The sequence below is a fragment of the Anolis carolinensis genome, unplaced genomic scaffold, assembly GCF_035594765.1.
Source record: "Anolis carolinensis isolate JA03-04 unplaced genomic scaffold, rAnoCar3.1.pri scaffold_7, whole genome shotgun sequence".
NCBI classification, from domain to species: Eukaryota; Metazoa; Chordata; class Lepidosauria; order Squamata; family Dactyloidae; genus Anolis; species Anolis carolinensis.
This window is the reverse complement of record NW_026943818.1, coordinates 30721855-30743966: the sequence shown is the minus strand read 5'-3', so window position 1 is coordinate 30743966 and position 22112 is coordinate 30721855. Positions and strand designations below refer to the sequence as shown.

The following is a 22112-nucleotide window of genomic DNA, read 5'->3' as shown; positions in this document are numbered from 1 at the left end:
ATGAGAGCCGAGTTTGGTCCTCGGTTGGACCAATGAGCGACGTCAAAAGCTGAGGGGGGCACTAGAGTGGGCGGGAGAGCGCTATCTTTTCCCACCCCTTTAACAGACACTCGAATCGTCCAATGAGAGCCGAGTTTGGTCCTCTATTGGACCAATGAGCGACGTCAGTAGCCGAGGCGGGCGCTGTGGCGAGGGCGGGAGGGCTTTAGCTCCTCCCACTCCTTAACGGACGCGAGGGCGGTCCAATCAGAGCCGAGTTTGGTCCTCAAAGCGGCCAATGGGCGCCGCCGTTCGCGTGAGAAGGCGTGTCCCGCGGCTCCCTCCGCCTCTTTTCGGCTGCTGGCTGAGGGAGCGGACGGCTGCGGCGTTTCTCCTCGTCCTCGTCCTCCCCGCGCTCCCCGCTCTCCTCGCCTCCTTCCCGGCCGCCCCGGCTGCCTCTCTCGGCCTGCTTCTCCCTTCCGCCAGGTAGGCCCGCCGACGGGACCGAGTAGGCCGCAGAGGCCTCGCCGGTGACGTAGCCCGGGGGGGCGTGGCCTCCGAGGCCGCGTCATCAGCGGGCGCCATCTCCAGCGGCGTGACGTAGGGCCTCGCCGTGGTGGGACGGCCAGGCCTCGAGGCCTTCGATCAGCCCCGGCAGATGGCCAGACGGACAGAGGGTTTGATAAACAGGGAGGCAGATAGAGTCAGCCGAGAGGCGGAAGCACAGCCAAAGCCTTCCCAACAGATGGCCATCCAGTCCTAACTATCCTATAATACATATATAAAAATATCTAAATATATTAAAAAATATATGAAATTGGCCAAGCAGTCCAAGCCTGGAGGGATTATGATTAATAATAACAGAATTATATATATATATATAATTATTAATTATAAATGATTATATATATATAAATATAAATATTATATATATATAAATATAAATGATTAATAATAATAGAATTAGGAAATTGGTCAAGCAGTCCAAACCTGGAGGGATTATGATTAAATAATAATAATAGAAATATATATATATATAATTATGATTAATAATAATAGAATTTTATATATATATATATATATATATATATATATATATATGAAATTGGTCAAGCAGTCCAAGCCTGGAGGGATTATGATTAATAATAATAATAATAGAATAGTTATATATATATATTTATTATAATGTATTATATATGTGTGTATATGTATTATATATATATATATGAAATTGGTCAAGCAGTCCAAGCCTGGACGGATTATGATTAATAATAATAGAATTATATATATAATTATGATTAATAATAATAGATATATATATATATATATATATATATATATATATATAAAATTGGTCAAGCAGTCCATGCCTGCAGGGATTATGATTAATAATAATAATAATAGAATAGTTATATATATATATTTATTATAATGTATTATATATGTGTGTATATGTATTATATATATATATATATATATATATATATATATATATATAAAATTGGTCAAGGAGTCCAAGCCTGGAGGGATTATGATTAATAATAATAATAATAATAATAATAGAATAAAAATAATGGAGGGGTTTATGGAGAAAGTGGACACACATAGTATAATAATTACAACTATAGTGATATATATTTATTATATATATTAGTGTGTGTGTGTGTGTATGTACCGGTATATATATATATATTATTGGTCAAGCATTCCAAGCCTTGGAGGTTTATTATATATATTAATATATATGTGTATATTATATATTATGTGTGTGTGTGTGTGTGTGTGTATGTGGATATATATATATATATATATATATAGTCAAGCAGTCAAGCACTCCAAGCATGGAAGGATTAGTCATAACAATGATTAATAATAATAATAATAATAATAATAATAATAATAATAATAATAGAATAATAATAATTGAGGGGTTTATGGAGAAAGTGTTCACACATAATATAATAGTATATTACAACTATTTTATATATATATATATATATATATATATATAGACACACACACTATTATATATATTAATATATATGTACTTTGAAAACTATATGTAATATATATTATTAGTCAAGCGGTCAAGCAATCCAAGCGTTATATATATATATATACTTTTAATACTATATGTTATATGTATGTATGTATGTATATATATATATTATTAGTCAAGCAGTCCAAGCCTGGAGGGATTAGTCATAACAATGATTAATAATAATAATAGTAATAATAGAATAATAAGGGAGGGGTATATGGAGAAAGTGGACGCACATAATACAATTATTATAACTATAGTAATATATATTATATAGTAATATTATATATTATATAGTAATATAGTAAAATATATTACATATTATATAGTAATATAGTATATAGTAATATAGTATATAGTAATATAGTATATAATAATATATTTATTATATGTACGGATGTCTTGGACCCAAGCAGCCTTCTGTTTGTGTGTTTTAATATAGTAATATATATTTATTATATGGTAATATTATATATTATGTAGTAATACAGTAATATATATTATATAGTAATATAGTATATAGTAATATATTTTATTATATGTACGGATGCCTTGGACCCAAGCAGCCTTCTGTTTGTGTGTTTTAATATAGTAATATTATATATTATATAGTAATATAGTATATAGTAATATATTATATGTACGGATGTCTTCTGTTTGTGTGTTTTAATATAGTAATATTATATATTATATAGTAATATAGTATATAGTAATATATTATATGTACGGATGTCTTCTGTGTGTTTTAATATAGTAATATTATATATTATATAGTAATATAGTATATAGTAATATATGTACGGATGTCTTCTGTTTGTGTGTTTTAATTTAGTAATATTATATATTATATAGTAATATAGTATATAGTAATATATGTACGGATGTCTTCTGTTTGTGTGTTTTAATATAGTAATATATAATATATTATATAGTAATATTACATATTATATAGTAATATATATATAGATATATATTTATTATATGTACGGATGTCTTCTGTTTGTGTGTTTTAATATAGTAATATATATTTATTATATAGTAATATTATATATTATATAGTAATATAGTATATAGTAATATATTTATTATATGTACGGATGTTTTCTTTGTGTGCTTTAATATAGTAATATTATATATTATATAGTAATATAGTATATAGTAATATATGTATGGATGTCTTCTGTTTGTGTGTTTTAATATAGTAATATTATATATTATATAGTAATATAGTATATAGTAATATATTTATTATATGTACGGATGTCTTCTGTTTGTGTGTTTTAATATAGTAATATATATTTATTATATAGTAATATTATATATTATATAGTAATATAGTATATAGTAATATATTTATTATATGTACGGATGTCTTCTGTTTGTGTGTTTTAATATAGTAATATTATATATTATATAGTAATATAGTATATAGTAATATATTATATGTATGGATGTCTTCTGTTTGTGTGTTTTAATATAGTAATAATATTATATATTATAGTAATATAGTATATAGTAATATATTTATTATATGTACGGATGTCTTCTGTTTGTGTGTTTTAATATAGTAATATTATATATTATATAGTAATATAGTATATAGTAATATATTAAATGTACGGATGTCTTCTGTTTGTGTGTTTTAATATAGTAATATTATATATTATATAGTAATATAGTATATATTAATATATTATATGTACGGATGTCTTTGTGTGTTTTAATATAGTAATATTATATATTATATAGTAATAAAGTATATAGTAATATATTATATGTACGGATGTCTTTGTGTGTTTTAATATAGTAATATTATATATTATATAGTAATATAGTATATAGTAATATATTAAATGTACGGATGTCTTCTGTTTGTGTGTTTTAATATAGTAATATTATATATTATATAGTAATATAGTATATAGTAATATATTATATGTACAGATGTCTTCTGTTTGTGTGTTTTAATATAGTAATATATATTTATTATATAGTAATATTATATATTATATAGTAATATAGTATATAGTAATATATTTTATTATATGTACAGATGTCTTGGACCCAAGCAGCCTTCTGTTTGTATGTTTTAATATAGTAATATTATATATTATATAGTAATATAGTCTATAGTAATATATTTATTATATGTACGGATGTCTTCTGTTTGTGTGTTTTAATATAGTATATAGTAATATATTTATTATATGTACGATGTCTTCTGTTTGTGTGTTTTAATATAGTAATATTATATATTATATAGTAATATAGTATATAGTAATATATTATATGTACGGATGTCTTCTGTTTGTGTGTTTTAATATAGTAATAATATTATATATTATACTAGCTGTGCCCGGCCACGCGTTGCTGTGGCTAGGACTTTATTTTTCTTTTCTTTTTGTTGTATGAACATAGAGGCATGGATGAGTGGTTGTGCTGTCAGTTTTCGAGGTTGTGGGCCATTTAGTTTAGTTGTTTTGTCCGGTGCCGTGATTCCATTACCCTTTTATATATATAGATAGTAATATAGTATATAGTAATATATTTTATTATATGTACAGATGTCTTGGACCCAAGCAACCTTCTGTTTGTGTATGTTTTTTGGGGGGGTGTCCAGGGTCCTTTTTTGGGCGAGGATGTCGAATGGTTACGAGGACCACATGGCCGAGGACCTGAAGGACGACATTGGGCGGACGAACCTGATAGTGAACTACCTTCCGCAGAACATGACCCAGGACGAGCTGCGCAGCCTCTTCAGCAGCATCGGGGAGGTCGAGTCGGCCAAGCTCATCCGGGACAAGGTCGCAGGTAAGGCAGGCCCCGCTCTCCGCGCCGACCACCACCACCACCACCACCACGTCCCGCCCGCGGGCTCACGCCTCTCCCTCTCCCTCCAGGACACAGCCTGGGCTACGGCTTTGTGAACTACGTGACGGCCAAGGACGCCGAGAGAGCCATCAACACCCTCAACGGGCTCAGGCTCCAGTCCAAGACCATCAAGGTGAGCCTGGCCGTGGCGGGTTCCCTGCCCCTCGCTTTGGCTGGGAGGGCACTGAGCGCGTTCAGGCACAGGACTCCCTTTTGTATGCTGCGTTTGCGTTACACCTCAGTGGAGGTGGATGCATGTCTCTATTATTATTATTATTATTAGTGGAAATGGAAGTGGATGTGTCTCTTCTTTACACCTCAGTGGAGGTGGATGCATGTCTCTATTATTATTATTATTATTATTAGTGGAAATGGAAGTGGATGTGTCTCTTTACACCTCAGTGGAGGTGGATGCATGTCTCTATTATTATTATTATTATTATTATTATTATTATTAGTGGAAGTGGATGTGTCTCTTCTTTACACCTCAGTGGAGGTGGATGCATGTCTCTATTATTATTATTATTATTATTATTATTATTATTATTATTATTATTATTATTGGAAATGGAAGTGGATGTGTCTCTTCTTTACACCTCAGTGGAGGTGGATGCATGTCTCTATTATTATTATTATTATTATTATTATTATTATTAGTGGAAATGGAAGTGGATGTGTCTCTTCTTTACACCTCAGTGGAAGTGGATGCATGTCTCTATTATTATTATTATTATTATTATTATTAGTGGAAATGGAAGTGGATGTGTCTCTTCTTTACACCTCAGTGGAGGTGGATGCATGTCTCTATTATTATTATTATTATTATTATTATTATTATTATTATTATTATTATTATTGGAAGTGGAAGTGGATGTGTCTCTTCTTTACACCTCAGTGGAGGTGGATGCATGTTTTTATTATTATTATTATCATTATTAACGGAGGTGGATGCATGTTTTATTATTATTATTATCATCATTAATGGAGGTGGATGCATGTTTTATTATTATTTGTGGAGATGGATGTGTCTCTGCTTTCCACCTCAGTGGAGGTGGATGCAGATTATTATTATTATTGTTGTTGTTGGAGATGGATGTGTCTCTGCTTTCCACCTCAGTGGAGGTGGATGCAGTTCACCGAAAGCTTTGTGTTTCTGCCCCGAAGGTGTCCTACGCCCGTCCCAGCTCGGAGGTCATCAAGGACGCCAACCTGTACATCAGCGGCCTGCCACGGACGATGACGCAGAAGGACGTGGAGGACATGTTCTCGCGGTTCGGGCGCATCATCAACTCCCGCGTCCTGGTCGACCAGACCACAGGTGCGCACACCAGGAAGGGTGGTGGGCCTTGGGTTCGGGAGTTGTGGTTCACCCACATCCAGGGAGCACTGGAGATTTTATATAATAAATGTATATATATAAAAGAGTGATGGCATCACGGCGACGCACAAAACAACAAAACTACAGGCCCCCCGACCTCGAAATTTGACAACACAACCCATCATCCACGCCTCTAGGTTGATACAACAAAAAGAAAAGAAAAATAAAGTCCTAATTAGAGAGAGAGGAATAATTGCTTTTATCCAATGGCTGCCGGTTAGAAGGCTAAGCTCCTCCAACTTGGTCTCCTAGCAACCCAATAAAAAACAATTAAAAAAACACTAAAAATAATTAAAAACACTAAAAAGTTAATACAATAAAATACTATAATAACAGAAAATAACTAAAAATAATAATACAAGAAAATAATAAAATATAATAACTAAAAATATAACTTACAATAGAAATAATTAAAAAATGCAAATAAAGTCAAATAAAAATTACACAACAATTTTTAACTAATACCACCACCACTTTGCCACAGCAACGCATGGCCGGGCACAGCTAGTATATATATATTTGTAGGGAACAGTCTTTGTCCTCAGTCTAACAACTGAGTAACCTGTGTGCCATGACACGAATTTTTTAATAAATATAGTGTTTTCCAAAGGTCAGCTTCTAAAGAGGCCATGTTTTCTTGACTAGTGAGTGGTTGACCCACCCCTGAACCCGCCCCCCCTCCCCCCATCGTGACTTCCAGGTTGACCTAACAACTGAGTAACCTGTGTGCCATGACACAAATTTTTTACGAATATTGGGTTTTCGGAGGGTCGGCTTCTAAAGAGGCCGTGATTTTCTCGACGAGTTATTGGTTGACTCCCTCTGAAACCCCCTCCCCTCCCATCGCGACCTCCAGGTTGGCCTAACAACTGAGTAACCTGTGTGCCATGACATTAATTTTTAATGAATATGTTGTTTTCCGAGGGTTGGTTTCTGACGAGTCTGTGATTTTCTTGACTAATGAGTGGTTGACTCCCCTCTGAACCCCCCCCTCCCATCGCGACCCCCTGGTTGACCTCTAACAACTGAGTAGCCTATGTGCCATGACACTAATGTTTCCGAATATCGCGTTTTCAGAGGGTCGGCTTCTAACGAGACCGTGATTTTCTTGACTAATGAGTGGTTGACCCCCCCCTCTGAACCCCCCCCTCCCATCGCGACCTCCAGGTTGGCCTAACAACTGAGTAACCTGTGTGCCATGACACTAATTTTTAATGAATATGTTGTTTTCCGAGGGTTGGTTTCTGGCGAGTCTGTGATTTTCTTGACTAATGAGTGGTTGACTCCCCTCTGAACCCCCCCCCCTCCCATCGCGACCCCCTGGTTGACCTCTAACAACTGAGTAGCCTATGTGCCGTGACACTAATGTTTCCGAATATCGCGTTTTCTGTGGGTCGGCTTCTAACGAGGCCGTGGTTTTCGTGACGAGTGGTTGATGCCCCCCCCTCCTCTTCCTCTTCCTCCCGTCCCCAGGCCTGTCCCGCGGGGTGGCCTTCATCCGCTTCGACAAGCGCTCCGAGGCCGAGGAGGCCATCTCCAGCTACAACGGGCACAAGCCCCCGGGCTCCTCGGAGCCCATCACGGTCAAGTTCGCGGCCAACCCCAACCAGAACAAGAACGTGGCGCTGCTCTCCCAGCTCTACCATTCTCCCGCCCGGCGGTTCGGGGGCCCCGTCCACCACCAGGCCCAGAGGTTCAGGTAGGTCCCCGGGCGGCCCCCCGGCCCCTCTCGCGGCCCCCCGGCCCCTCCGTCTTGTCTCTGTCGCTTCCTGTCACTCATTGCCCTCCCGTCATCACACGCTCTACGCCGACGACAGCGACACCACGTCCCCCCATTCGCTAGGCCCAGCAGAGCATAAGAAGGCCTCCTTAAGATTGTATTAATTTATAATATTATGACAATATTATACGTATATACAATATATTATATTACAGCATAACATTAGTATTATCAATATTACAGTAGAGTCTCACTTATCCAACGTAAACGGGCCGGCTGAACGTTGGATAAGCGAATATGTTGGATAATAAGGAGAGATTAAGGAAAAGCCTATTAAACATCAAATTAGGTTATGATTTTACAAATTAAGCACCAAAACATCATGTTATACATCAAATTTGACAGAAAAAGTAGTTCAATACGCTGTAATGCTATGTAGTAATTACTGTATTTACAAATTTAGCACCAAAATATCACGATATATTGAAAACATTGACTACAAAAATGCGTTGGATAATCCAGAACGTTGGATAAGCGAGTGTTGGATAAGTGAGACTCTACTGTATATGTATACAATATACTATATTATTAGTATAGCACAATAATAATATTATCAGTATTATGTGTATCTACTGTATAATATAATATTAGTATAGCATGATGTTATGATCAGCATTATATGTGTATACAACAAACTATATTTTTAGTACAGCACAATATTAATATTATCAATATGTGTATATACAATATACTATAATATTAGTATAGCATAATAGTATTATTAATACTGTATGTATATATTGTATAATATAATATTAGTATAGCATGATGTTATGACCAATATTATATGTCTATACAATATACTATATTATTAGTATAGCACAATATTAGTATTATCAATATTATGTGTCTATACGAACTATTAGTATAGCATAATATTACTGTTATCAATATTGTAGGGATATACAATATAATATATTATTACTATAGCATGATATTAATATCAATATTCTATGTCTATACAATAAACTATATTAGTATAGCATAATATTAGTATTATTGTAGGTAATAATACAATTATTACAATATTATATGTATATACAATATATTACATTATAGCATAACATTAGTATTATCAATATTATATGTATACAATATACTTTATTAGTATAGCATAGTATTCGTATTATCAATATTATGTGTATCTACTGTAGTATTATCAATATTATATGTATACAAGATACTATATTACTAGTATAGCATAATGTTATGATCAATATTATATGTGTATACAATATACTATATTTTTAGTATCAATATTATGTGTCTATACAAACTATTAGTATAGCATAATATTAGTATTATCAATATGTGTATATACAATATACTATAATATTAGTATAGCATAATAGTATTAATACTGTATGTATATATTGTATAATATAATATTAGTATAGCATGATGTTATGATCAATATTATATGTCTCTACAATATACTATATTATTAGTATAGCACAATATTAGTATTATCAATATTATGTGTCTATATGAACTATTAGTATAGCATAATAGTATTATTATCAATATTGTAGGTATATACAATATAATATATTATTACTATAGTATGATATTAATATCAATGTTGTATGTATATACAATATAATATATTTGTATAGCATAACATTAGTATTATCGATATATGAATACAATATATTTGTATATCATAATATTAGTATTATCAATATTATATGTATACAATATACTATATTATTAGTATAGCACAATATTAATATTATCAATATTATGTGTATCTACTGTATAATATAATATTACTATAGCATAATGTTATGATCAATATTATATGTCTATACAATATACTATATTATTAGCATAGTATTAGTATTGTCAATATTACGTGTCTATACAAATTATTAGTATAGCATAATATTCATAGTAGTATCAATATTATGTCTGTGCAATATACCATATTATTATAGCATAATATTAATATTATTAACATATATTATTAGTATAGCATAATATTAGTATTAGTATTAATATAATATGTCTATACATATGTTAGTATAGCATAATATTAGTATCATCAATATTGTATTTATATACTGTATAATATATTAATATATCAATATTATATTTCTACATAGTATATTAGTATAGCATAGTAGTAGTAGTATTAATATTATGTATCTATATAATATATTATTAGTATAGCATAATATTAGTATTATTATCAATATTGTATGTATATACAATGTAATATGTTAGAATAGCATAGTATTAGTATTATTAATATATGTCTATACATACTATATTATTAGTATAGGATAATAGTATTATTATCATTGTGCGTATATTCAATATACTATATTATTAGTATAGCATAATATTAGTATTAACAATATTATATGTATATTAGTACAGCATAATATTAGTATTATTCTCAATATTGTATGTATATGCAATATATTAGTATTGCATAATATTATTGCCAATATTATGTGTATGTACAATATAATATATTATTAGTATAGCATAATAGTATTATAATATGTCTATACCATATATTATAGGTATAGTATGATATTAGTGTTATCAATATTATATGTATATACAATGTAATATATTAGTATAGCATATTCGTATTGCTATCAATATTGTATGTATATACAATATAATATATTATTAGTATAGCATAATATTAGTATTATATTTTATTATATTGACATAGTAGACATGGTGGGATGTCCAAGACCCGAACAGCCTCCTTAATATTGTTATACATTATAATATTATTATCAATCGGCACTGGTTCAAGACCCGAACAGCCTCCTTAATATTGTTATACATTATAATATTATTATCAATCGGCACTGGTTCAAGACCCGAACAGCCTCCTTAATAACCAGCGGAAAGGAGTGATAATAGTTCGGTGAAATCTTGAACACAACTTGTTAGTGTTTGCTCTCTGGGAAGGCTCATGGACCCCTTGACCTCGTTCTTCTTGGCCCCTCGTAGCCACCATATTGACCCGCCCGCCCTGTCGTTACGGCCCTTCCTCCTTCTCGTAGTTTTAGGGCTCGATGTGACTCTGTATCCGCGGATTTCCTGCGACGCCGTTAACCAAACTCTCTCCCCATGTTTCTTGACAGTTCGCGTGGAGCCCATCCGCTTGGTCCCAATTGCACCTCCAACTTCTTCCATTAGATTAATTATTATTATTATTTTCTTATTAATAATTCTGTATCGACCGCGGAGAGTTTCCGTATCCGCGGTTCCGTTCCCGCCCTTCCAAAGCGATTTCTGTACCGTTGTTGATGTCCATTTCTGTTCCGTATTATTATATTATTTTATTTACCGTCCTCTCTCTGACTCCCCCTTCTCTTCCATTTAAATTAGAGGATTTTTTAATTATTAGCTTCTCCCTGCTAATAAAGTTTGAAACACTCTCTGTCTGCTCTGATGTTTCATGGACGTTGCGCGGGAGCGGGACGGCGGCAGTGACAACGCGGTGTTTGTTGCAAAAAAAAAATTGCCACAAATATCAAAATATATTATTTTTAATATCCTCCCAAACCTACCAAAGGGGTTTGTTTACGTTTGTTAGTAAGTTACCCAGCCAATGGGATTTGTTTACGTTTGTAAGTTACCCAGCCAAAGGGGGTTTGTTTACGTTTGTAAGTTACCCAGCCAAAGGGGGTTTGTTTACGTTTGTAAGTTACCCAGCCAATGGGATTTGTTTACGTTTGTAAGTTACCCAGCCAATGGGATTTGTTTACGTTTGTAAGTTACCCAGCCAAAGGGGGTTTGTTTACGTTTGTAAGTTACCCAGCCAATGGGATTTGTTTACGTTTGTAAGTTACCCAGCCAAAGGGGGTTTGTTTACGTTTGTAAGTTACCCAGCCAATGGGATTTGTTTACGTTTGTTAGCAAGGTTCCCTGCCAAAGGGATTTTGTTTACTTTTGTTTACCTTTGTTTACTGTTGTTATTTGTTCAATTTGAAGGTGGGAAAGGCCCTTGTTTACTTCGGTAGGAAGGCTCTCGGTTGTCACTCACTTGCTCGGCTTCTCTGACCCGAAAACAGTGAAAATACAAAGTAAAAGTTAAAACCCCGTTTAACGGGGACTTGGGTTCAGGTCTGCTTGGAAATGTGATATTATTAGTAAATATTATTGCATGTAATATATAAATGTTTTCTTTTCGTTGTATGAACGTAGGAGGTTGTGGGCCATTTAGTTTAGTTGTTTTGTCAGGTGCCGAGATCCCATTACCCTTTTATATATATATTATTATTATTTTCCTGGAGACCATAAGGGCTGTGCTGGATGCCTCCTTGATACTAAGGCCTTCTTAATGTTGTTATACATTATATTATCAATATTATGTGTATAAATGATATAGTATAATCGGTGGTGAACATAGTAAACAATCGTGATAGTAAGGGGTCTATAATGAAAGTCCTTAAATGACTTATAATCCCACGGCGTTGTAAACAATGGGGTCTGCTCAACATAGTTAAGTTGAAGGTGGAGGATTGAGATGTATATCATAATGTCAACCATCTAATCCCTCCTGACAGACGGCCACCTAACCATAGATAGGATTGAGATGTGTATCATAATGTCACAATGCGATCCCTCCCGACAGATGGCCATCCAGACTCTACTCGATGAATCCCCCCTTTCATGGGAAGCCAGATTGAATGGCCTATCTTTTATTTTGTTTGTTGTTTTGTTTATTGTTTTTTTCCCTGAACGGCTGTTGTGTTGCTTTCCTTCCTTCCGCCAGGTTCTCCCTGCTGGGTGTAGATCCCATGAGTGAGCTCTCGGGTGTCGGCATGCCAGGGAACTTGTCCTCCTCGGATTGAACTGCCTCTCTTTTATTTGTTTGTTGTTTTATTTATTGTTTTGTCCCTGAACGGCTGCTGTGTTGCTTTCCTTCCTTCCGCCAGGTTCTCCCCCCTGGGTGTAGATCCCATGAGTGGGCTCTTGGGTGTCGGCATGCCAGGGAACTTGTCCTCCTTGGATCGAACTGCCTTTCTTTTATTTTGTTTATTGTTTTGCTTGGTCCCTAATTGCTTCTAACCCTGCGTGTAGATCACATGAGTGGGCTCTCGGGTATCGGCATGCCGGGGAACTCGTCCTCCTCGGATTAAATTTTGTTTATTTTGTTTGTTGTTTTGTCCCTGAACGGCTGTTGTGTTGCTTTCCTTCCTTCTGCCAGGTTCTCTTTTATTTTGTTTATTGTTTTGTTGTTTTGTTTATTATTTTGTTTGGTCCCTAATTGCTTCTCCCCCTGCGTGTAGATCCCATGAGTGAGCTCTCGGGCGTCGGCATGTCGGGGAACTCATCCTCCTCTGATCAAATTTTATTTATTTTGTTTGTTGTTTTGTCCCTGAACGGCTGTTGTGTTGCTTTCCTTCCTTCCGCCAGGTTCTCTTTTATATTGTTTGTTTGGTCCCTGATATGTTCTACCCCTGGGTGTAGATCCCATGAGTGTGCTCTCGGGCATCGGCATGCCTGGGAACTCGTCCTCCTCGGGTCGAACTGCCTCTCTTTTATTTTGTTTATTCTTTTGTCCCCGAACGGCTGTTGTGTTGCTTTCCTTCCTTCCGCCAGGTTCTCCCCCCGGGTGTAGATCCCATGAGTGTGCTCTCGGGCATCGGCATGCCGAGAAACTTGTCCTCCTCCGATCGAACTGCCTCTCTTTTATTTAGTTTGTTGTTTTGTTTATTGTTTTGTCCCTGAACGGCTGTTGTGTTGCTTTCCTTCCTTCCCCCAGGTTCTCCCCCCTGGGTGTAGATCCCATGAGTGTGCTCTTGGGCATCGGCATGCCGAGAAACTTGTCCTCCTCCGATCGAACTGCCTCTCTTTTATTTAGTTTGTTGTTTTGTTTATTGTTTTGTCCCTGAACGGCTGTTGTGTTGCTTTCCTTCCTTCCGCCAGGTTCTCCCCCCTGGGTGTAGATCACATGAGTGGGCTCTCGGGCGTGGGCGTGCCGGGGAACTCCTCCTCCTCGTCCTCCTCCTCCTCGGGCTGGTGCATCTTCATCTACAACCTGGGCCAGGATGCCGACGAGGGGATCCTCTGGCAGATGTTTGGGCCCTTCGGGGCCGTGACTAACGTCAAAGTCATCCGCGACTTCAACACCAACAAGTGCAAAGGCTTTGGCTTTGTGACCATGACAAACTATGAGGAGGCCGCCATGGCCATCGCCAGCCTCAACGGCTACCAACTGGGGGACAAAATCTTGCAGGTTTCCTTCAAAACCAACAAGGCACACAAATAACAACAACAACAACACACCCCGCCGCTTCGTTTATTTCTCGACTTATTCCCCCTCTTGCTTTATTTTTTTTTTCCTCGATGACGACGATTAATATTAAATTTTTTGTTGTTTTTTTCTTTTTTGTATGGAATTTTTGGGGTTTTGTTGTTTTTTTTTGTTTTTTGTATGGAATAGAGAGAAACGAGAGAGTGACAGGAAGACAAGGAAGGTAAACAAAAACACCTTTATTATTGTTATTATTATTATTATTTGGGTTAGCGTATTACCGTTCTTTCCTTCCTTCGTTGTGTTGTTTTTCCGCGTCCTTCCGATGTCAACGATAACACGGGAGAGGTTGCGTTGTGTTTCTGGGATGCCAAAATGTTTTGGAAAAGCTTTCGATCCAATTATTGTTTTATTGTTTTGGAAACGCATTTGACCCAATTATTTTATTATTTTGGAAATGCATTCGACCCAATTATTTCATTATGTTTTCGAAACTCGTTCGATCCCATTATTTTATTATTTTGGAAACGCATTTGACCCAATTATTATTTTATAGTTTTGGAAACGAGTCCGATCCAATTATTTTATTGTTTTGGAAACACATTCGATCCAATTATTTTATTATGTTTTGGAAACGCGTCCGATCCCATTATTATAATTTTATTATTTTGGAAATGCATTTGATCCCATTATTTTATTGTTTTGGAAACGAGTCCGATCCGATTATTATTTTATTATTTTGGAAACGAGTCTGATCCGATTATTATTTTATTGTTTTGGAACCGAGTCCGATCCGATTATTTTATTATTTTGGAAACGCATTCGACCTAATTATTTCATTATGTTTTCGAAACTCGTTCGATCCCATTATTACTTTATTATTTTGGAAACGCATTTGACCCAATTATTTTATTGTTTTCGAAACTCGTTCGATCCCATTATTATTTTATTGTTTTGGAAACGCATTTGATCCCATTATTATTTTATTGGTTTGGAAACTAGTCCGATCCCATTATTTTATTGTTTTGGAAACGGGTCCGATCCGATTATTATTTTATTGTTTTGGAAACTAGTCCGATCCCATTATTTTATTGTTTTGGAAACTAGTCCGATCCGATTATTTTATTATTTTGGAAACGCATGCGATCTGATTATTATTTTATTATGTTTTGGAAACGCATTCGACCCAATTGTTTCATTATGTTTTCGAAACTCGTTCGATCCATTATTTTATTGTTTTGGAAACGAGTCCGATCCGATTATTATTTTATTGTTTTGGAAACGAGTCCAATCCAATTACTTTATTGTTTTGGAAACGCATTTGACCCAATTATTATTTGATTATGTTTTGGAATTGCATTCGATCCCATTACTATTTTATTATTTTGGAACCGCATTTGACCCAATTATTATTTTATTGTTTTCGAAACTCGTTCGATCACATTATTATTTTATTATGTTTTCGAAACTTGTTCGATCCCATTATTATTTTATTATTTTGGAACCGCATTCGACCCAATTATTATTTTATTATGTTTTCGAAACTCGTTCGATCCCATCATTATTTTATTGTTTTCAAAACTCGTTCGACCCGCGTTCGACCCAATTATTTTATTATGTTTTGTAAACTCATTCGATCCAGTCGTTACAATTTTATCGTTTTGGAAAAGCATTCGATCCAATTATTTTATTATTGTTTTGGAAAAGCGTTCGATCCAATTATTATTATTGTTTCGGGAAAGCGTTCGATCCAATTATTATGATTTTATTATTACATTTTTTGGAAAACGTTTGATCCCATTATTACGATTTTACGTGTCGTCGAAAAGGCTCCCGTTGCGGTTGCTGCGAGTTTGGCGGTCTGCCCGGCTAGGTCCCAGCAGCACTCTCTCCTGACGTTTCACCCACATCTACTGCAGGCATCCTTGGAAGTTGTGAGGTCTTGTTGGAAGACTAGGCGAGCTGGGTTGATATATATATATATATATATATATATATATCCGTGGTGGTGTCCAGGTTGCGAATGGTGTTAGCTGGCCCTGATTGTTCCCTAGGGTTTTGTATAGCTATGGAAGGTCCAGGAAGTCTTTTGTCTGTGTGATGCAAGTGGCAATGTTGCAAATGGCCAGCTTAATCGACATCGAATGGCCTCGCAGCTACAAAGCCTGGCGGCTTCCTACCCGGGTTGAATCCTTTGTTGGGAGGTGTTAGCTGGCCCTGATTGTTCCCTAGGGTTTTGTATATCTGCGGAAGGCCCAGGAAGTCTTTGTCTGTGTGATGCAACCTCAAATAGCCTTACAGCGTCAAAGCCTGGTTGCTCCCTTCCTGGGGGACTCCTTTGTTGGGAAGTGTTAGCTGGCCCTGATTGTTCCCTAGGGTTTATATATATCAGAGGAAGGTCCCAGATGAGAAAAATAAGTCTTTGTCTGCCTGCGAATGTTGCGAACAACCAGTTTGATTAACACTGAATAGCCTGGCTGCTTCCCGCCTGAGGGAAATCCTTTGTTGGGATGTGTTAGCTGGCCCTGATTGTTCCCTAGGGTTTATATATATCAATGGAAGGTCCCAGATGAGAGAAATAAGTCTTTGTCTGCCTGTGAATGTTGCAAATGGCCGGCTTGATTAACACTGAATAGCCTCGCTGTTTCCCGCCTGGGGAAAATCCTTTGTTGGGAGGTGTTAGCTGGCCCCGATTGTTCCCTAGGGCTTATATCTGTGGAAGGTGGTCCGGGGAGGCCGAAATAAGTGAGAATATTGTCATGGGAATAGTCCTTACAGCTTCAAGGCCTGGCTGCTTCCTCCCTTTGGGGAATCCTGGGTTGTCCCGACCTCACAACCTCCCACAGATGTGGGTGAAACGTCAGGAGGGAGTGCTTCCGGAACGTGGCCAGGCAGCCCAGAAAAGTCTCAGCAACTTTATTTTTATTTTATTTTATTATTATTATTATTCTTTTCAAGACGACGACGATGACGACGTCATCAACACCCCGAAAATCAAGACTCGCGATTGTCGGACGTCTTTCTTTGCAAAACCGTTGTGTCGGGAGGAACACAGACAAAAAAAACAATCCCACAATCCCCTGTTTCCAAGGACCAAAGAGTTTCGGAAGGAGCTCTGGGAACGGTCGCGGAGCCGTTGTTTTCGAACGAAACTCGGAACTCGTCGCGCCTGCGCATTTGAGCATCGTTCACTCTCTTCGTTTGGGGTTTATTAATTATTTTAAATTTTTTTTTGCATCCTTGCTAACGAATAAGTACTAGGTTGACCTTGTTGTTCTTCCCCCCCCCCTTTCTTATTTTAATAATAACGACGATAATAATAATAGGATAGTTTTACGTATTTGAACGAGTTCCGAGACTGACGAAGTCACAACCTCGTCGCCGATGACGATTTTGCTTGAACGGAAGCCCCTCCCCCTTAACGAGACAGGTTATTATTCTCGTCAGGCTGCCTTGAAACTATTTTTTTTTTAAAAAAAAAGTTCTTTGTTTTCTGTTTAATTTTGTTCTTTTGCTTTTGATTTTTTTGGTTTGTTTGTTCATTTGTTTGTTTTTACTTTTTTGCCTTGGAAAAGACCTGATTAAATTTGATTTTGGTTTTGCTCGAGTTTTGTTTTGGTTTGTTTGTTATTTTAATTTTACCCCCCTAACCCCGCTTTCCCGACACACGCACAAAGGGAAGTGGCCGGAAGAATCGCTTCCACCCACAGACGCTCCGGCAATTCCGAGTCCGAGAATTTCAGAAACTCAGACTCGGGAAAGAGCCAGAGGTTCCTTAGAAGTGACCGGGAAAAATGCCGTCCAGAGTCCGAGAGCGTCAGTCCATCCCATAAAGAGTTGACTGTAAACATGACTTCTGTCCGGATCGGGGTGAGTTCTCGAGGAATCAGTCTCGCTCAGCAGAAGGTTGAGTCTGAAGCCTGGGTCAGGGTGACCTCCTGAGCAATCCAGAGTTGGCTGTAAACATCGCTTCCACCCATAGGCGCTCTGGCAGTCCAGAGTCCGAGAGCGCCAGTCCGTTCCGCAGAGAGTTAGCTTAAAACATCGCTCCCACCCGGGTCGGGGTGAGCTCTCGAGGAATCAGTCTCGCCCACTGGAAGAGAGTCCGAAGCCCGGGTTGGGGTGAGCTCCTGACTAATCCAGAGTCCAAGAGCGTCAGTCCGTTCCGCAGAGAGTTGGCTGTAAACATCGCTTCCACCCATAGACGCTCCGGCAGTCCAGAGTCCGAGAGCGTCAGTCTGTTCCGCAGAGAGTTGGCTGTAAACATCGCTTCCACCTGGGTCAGGGTGAGCCCCCGAAAAATCAGTCTCGCCCACCAGAAGGTTGAGAGTTGGAAGCCCGGGTCGGGGTGAGCTCCCGAGGAATCAGACTTGCCCACCAGAAGGTTGAGAGTCCGAAGCCCGGGTCGGGGTGAGCTCCCAAATAATCAGTCTCACCCACCAGACGGTTAAGTGTCCGAAGCGTGGGTGGGGGTGAGCCCCCGAACAATCAGTCTCGCCCACCAGAAGGTTGATAGTTCGAAGTCCGGGTCGGGGTGAGCTCCCGAGGAATCAGTCTCGCCCACTGTAAGGTTGAGAGTCCGAGAGCATTGGCTGTAAACATCGCTTCCACCCGGGTCAGGGTGAGCTCCTGAGGAATCCAGAGTCCAAGACCGTCAGTCCATTCCGCAGAGAGTTGAATGTAAATATGACTTCCATCCAGATCGGGGTGAGCTCCCGAGGAATCAGTCTCGCCTACCGGAAGGTTGAGAGTCCGAAGCCTGGGTTGGGGTGAGCTCCTGACTAATCCAGAGTCCGAGAGCGTCAGTCCGTTCTGCAGAGAGTTGGCTGTAAACATCGCTTCCACCCATAGGCGCTCCGGCAGTCCAGAGTCCGAGAGCGTCAGTCCGTTCCGTTGACGATAACGCACGGTCTTCAAGTCAACGTAAAACAAATCTTCACACAGACAGCAATTTAAGTCTTCAATGAACAAGCTTACCACTTGTAAACGATGAGAGCCTTCGAAGACACTGTGCTGAGAACAGGAATGCCCCAAAAATAGGCCAGTTGCAGCCAGCACTAATTTATAGTCCCGAGCTTCCCTTAGGGACACGAATGGCGTCCTGCAATGTCCGGGAAAGAGCCAGAGGTTTCTTAGAAGTGAACGGGAAAAACGTCCTTTGTCTTTATCACTTCTCGACATTTGTTGACAAATCTCAGCCATCTTCGAGACGAGCGAGTGGAGAGAAAACGCCGCAGGAACGGAACCTGAAAATGAACGGGGAAAGGATACTCGCCGGGTGCGTTTCTGCCTCACTTCTCTCCCGTTTGCCATGGATTTATCGTTCTTTGGAGTGACAGACGAGATGGGATCATTGCCAAACTAGAAATGCCAAAGTTTCCTCTCGTTTATGGAGAGGCCGTTTCGCTCGTTCTTCATTCGTTGCGGAAGGTTTGTATGCATTCCCAGATTTTTCGGCTTCCCGATCCATCTATCAATGTGCCAATGTTTATATATATCTATATATAATATAGATACGAACACACAACCTCATGAACATTTCCAGGAATGGATTTCCCTCTGAAGACTTTGCTGCTCGATCCACAATTTCGTCTTGGATAATACAACTGACCCTTTCGTTCCACTGCCAAAACGTGGTTTTTCCTGCCCTGTTCTCCTTTATTTGTGTTTTTTTATATATTATTATGATTATTTCTAAAGGCCTGGACCAAACTTTGTATAGGGTGTAAATCTCAAAATACAGAGACAGACAGGACACGAACAGAGGCAAGGCTGTTGTTTTCCGCGCCGAGGAGCCAGTCGTCTATATATGTGTTTCACAGTCGGATTTTTGCCCGGCTTTAGCACACCCTAAGATACGATTTATCTCGCCCACCAGAAGGTTGAGAGTTCGAAGCCCATTTGAGAGTCCGAAACCCGGGTCGGGGTGAGCTCCTGAGCAATCAGTCTCAGAGTCCGAAACCCGGGTCGGGGTGAACTCCCAAATAATCAAAGTTTAAAGCCCGGGTCAGGGTGAGCTCCTGAGTAATCAGTCTCAAATTCCGAATCCCGAAATAATTGTGGAGTCCGAAACCCGGGTCAGGGTGAGCTCCCAAATAATCAGAGTCCGAAACCCGGCTCGGGGTGAACTCCTAAATAATCAGAGTTTAAAGCCCGGGTCGGGGTGAGCTCCTGAGTAATCAATCTCAAATTCCGAATTCCCGAAATAATCGGAGTCCGAATCCTGGGTCGGGGTGAGCTCCTGAGCAATCAGTGTCAGAATCCGAAACCCGGGTCGGGGTGAGCTCCTGAGTAATAAGTGTCAGAATCCGAAACCCGGGTCGGGGTGAGCTCCTGAGTAATAAGTGTCAGAATCCGAAACCCGGGTCAGGGTGAGCTCCTGAGTAATAAGTGTCAGAATCCAAAACCCGGGTCGGGGTGAGCTCCTGAGCAATCAGTGTCAGAATCCGAAACCCGGGTCAGGGTGAGCTCCTGAGTAATAAGTGTCAGAATCCAAAACCCGGGTCGGGGTGAGCTCCTGAGCAATCAGTGTCAGAATCCGAAACCCGGGTCGGGGTGAGCTCCTGAGTAATCAGTCTCAGAGTCCAAAACCCAGGTCAGGGTGAGTTCCCAAATAATCAGAATCTGAAACCCGGGTCGGGGTGAGCTCCCGAGTACTCAGTCCGAAACCTGGGTTGGGGTGAGCTCCTAAATAATCAGAGTCCGAAACCCGGGTCGGGGTGAGCTCCCGAGTACTCAGTCTCAGAGTCCGAATCCCGGGTCGGGGTGAGCTCCCGAGTACTCAGTCTCAGAGTCCGAAACCCGGGTCGGGGTGAGCTCCCGAGTACTCAGTCTCAGAGTCCGAAACCCGGGTCGGGGTGAGCTCCCGAGTACTCAGTCTCAGAGTCCGAAGCCCGGATCGGGCTTCGGACTCTGAGACTGAGTACTCGGGAGCTCACCCCGACCCGGGTTTCGGACTCTGATTATTTGGGATCTCACCCCGACCTGGGCTTCGAATTCAGCTCCTATTTATCTACTCACATCTGTTTTCGGACCTCTGGATGGGCAGGAGCCGGGCGATCGAACGGTCCGGAGCTCACCCCGACCCGGTTCCCCCCTTTTTTGCTTTACCTTCTTCCTTCCAAAATGTACAATCTTGATGATGCTTGAGACACATATTCTTATTTTTATTTTTTGTACGTATATTTATTCGGTGTGTTTGTTTGTTTTTTGGTACCGTTTTATACCGAACGAGACGATTTATTTGTTTGTTTATTTATTTTCCAGGGGCCACTTCTTTCGGACTTTTTTCTTTCTCTGCTTCGGACTTTTGGGGGGAATTTACTCTTTTCTTCTTCTTCTTCTTCTTTTTCTTTTCCTCCTTCAATAAAGTATTGACGCTGCTACACGGAGGCCTCCGCTGCCCTTGAATGCGCTTCGGGGGAGGCGGGGGGGGCCACTCCACCTTCGGAGCGCGTACGGACATACACGGCACCCCAGAGGGCCACTCCACCTTTGGGATGCCTACAGAGCGACGTGGCATCCCAGAGGGACGCTCCATCTTTGTGATACATACATGGCATCCCAGAGGGCCACTCCACCTTTGCGATATGTACAGACATACATGGCATCCCAGAGGGCCACTCCACCTTTGGGATGCCTACAGAGCGACATGGCATCCCAGAGGGCTGCTCTGCCTTTGTGATACATACATGGCATCCCAGAGGGCCACTCCACCTTTATGATACATGCACCCTATCGCAGAGGGCCACTCCACCTTTGTGATACATCTTTGGGAAACCTACAGAGCGACAAGGCATCCCAGAGGGCCACTCCACCTTTGCAATATGTA

At 39.0% G+C, this 22112-nt stretch overlaps 1 protein-coding gene across 3 annotated transcripts; it reads left to right on the top strand.

Moving 5' to 3' along the window:
- Nucleotides 1–311: 311 nt before the first annotated feature.
- elavl1 (ELAV like RNA binding protein 1) lies at nucleotides 312–21668 on the top strand. 3 transcript variants are annotated; one of them, XR_010000317.1, is made up of 7 exons: nucleotides 312–465; nucleotides 4641–4831; nucleotides 4921–5024; nucleotides 6056–6209; nucleotides 7743–7968; nucleotides 13954–14504; nucleotides 21548–21668. XR_010000317.1 is itself a non-coding variant. In XM_062960645.1 (6 exons), exons 2-6 carry the CDS (start codon nucleotides 4660–4662, stop codon nucleotides 14294–14296), a joined length of 999 nt encoding a protein of 332 aa, XP_062816715.1. In that variant the 5' UTR covers nucleotides 312–465; nucleotides 4641–4659; the 3' UTR covers nucleotides 14297–21668. The 3 variants fall into 3 exon arrangements, 1 of the variants encoding a protein (XP_062816715.1); XR_010000316.1 differs by having other exon boundaries at nucleotides 17240–21668; XM_062960645.1 differs by having other exon boundaries at nucleotides 13954–21668.
- Nucleotides 21669–22112: the final 444 nt, after the last annotated feature.

What these genes read in the sequence shown, in the direction of transcription:
- elavl1 (XM_062960645.1), top strand. Translation starts at nt 4,660, where the DNA reads ATGTCGAATGGTTACGAGGACCACATGGCCGAGGACCTGAAGGACGAC. An exon ending in CATCCGGGACAAGGTCGCAG is followed by an intron (nt 4,832 to 4,920) that starts GTAAGGCAGGCC and finishes CTCTCCCTCCAG; the next exon opens with GACACAGCCTGGGCTACGGC. An exon ending in CACCAGGCCCAGAGGTTCAG is followed by an intron (nt 7,969 to 13,953) that starts GTAGGTCCCCGG and finishes TCCTTCCGCCAG; the next exon opens with GTTCTCCCCCCTGGGTGTAG.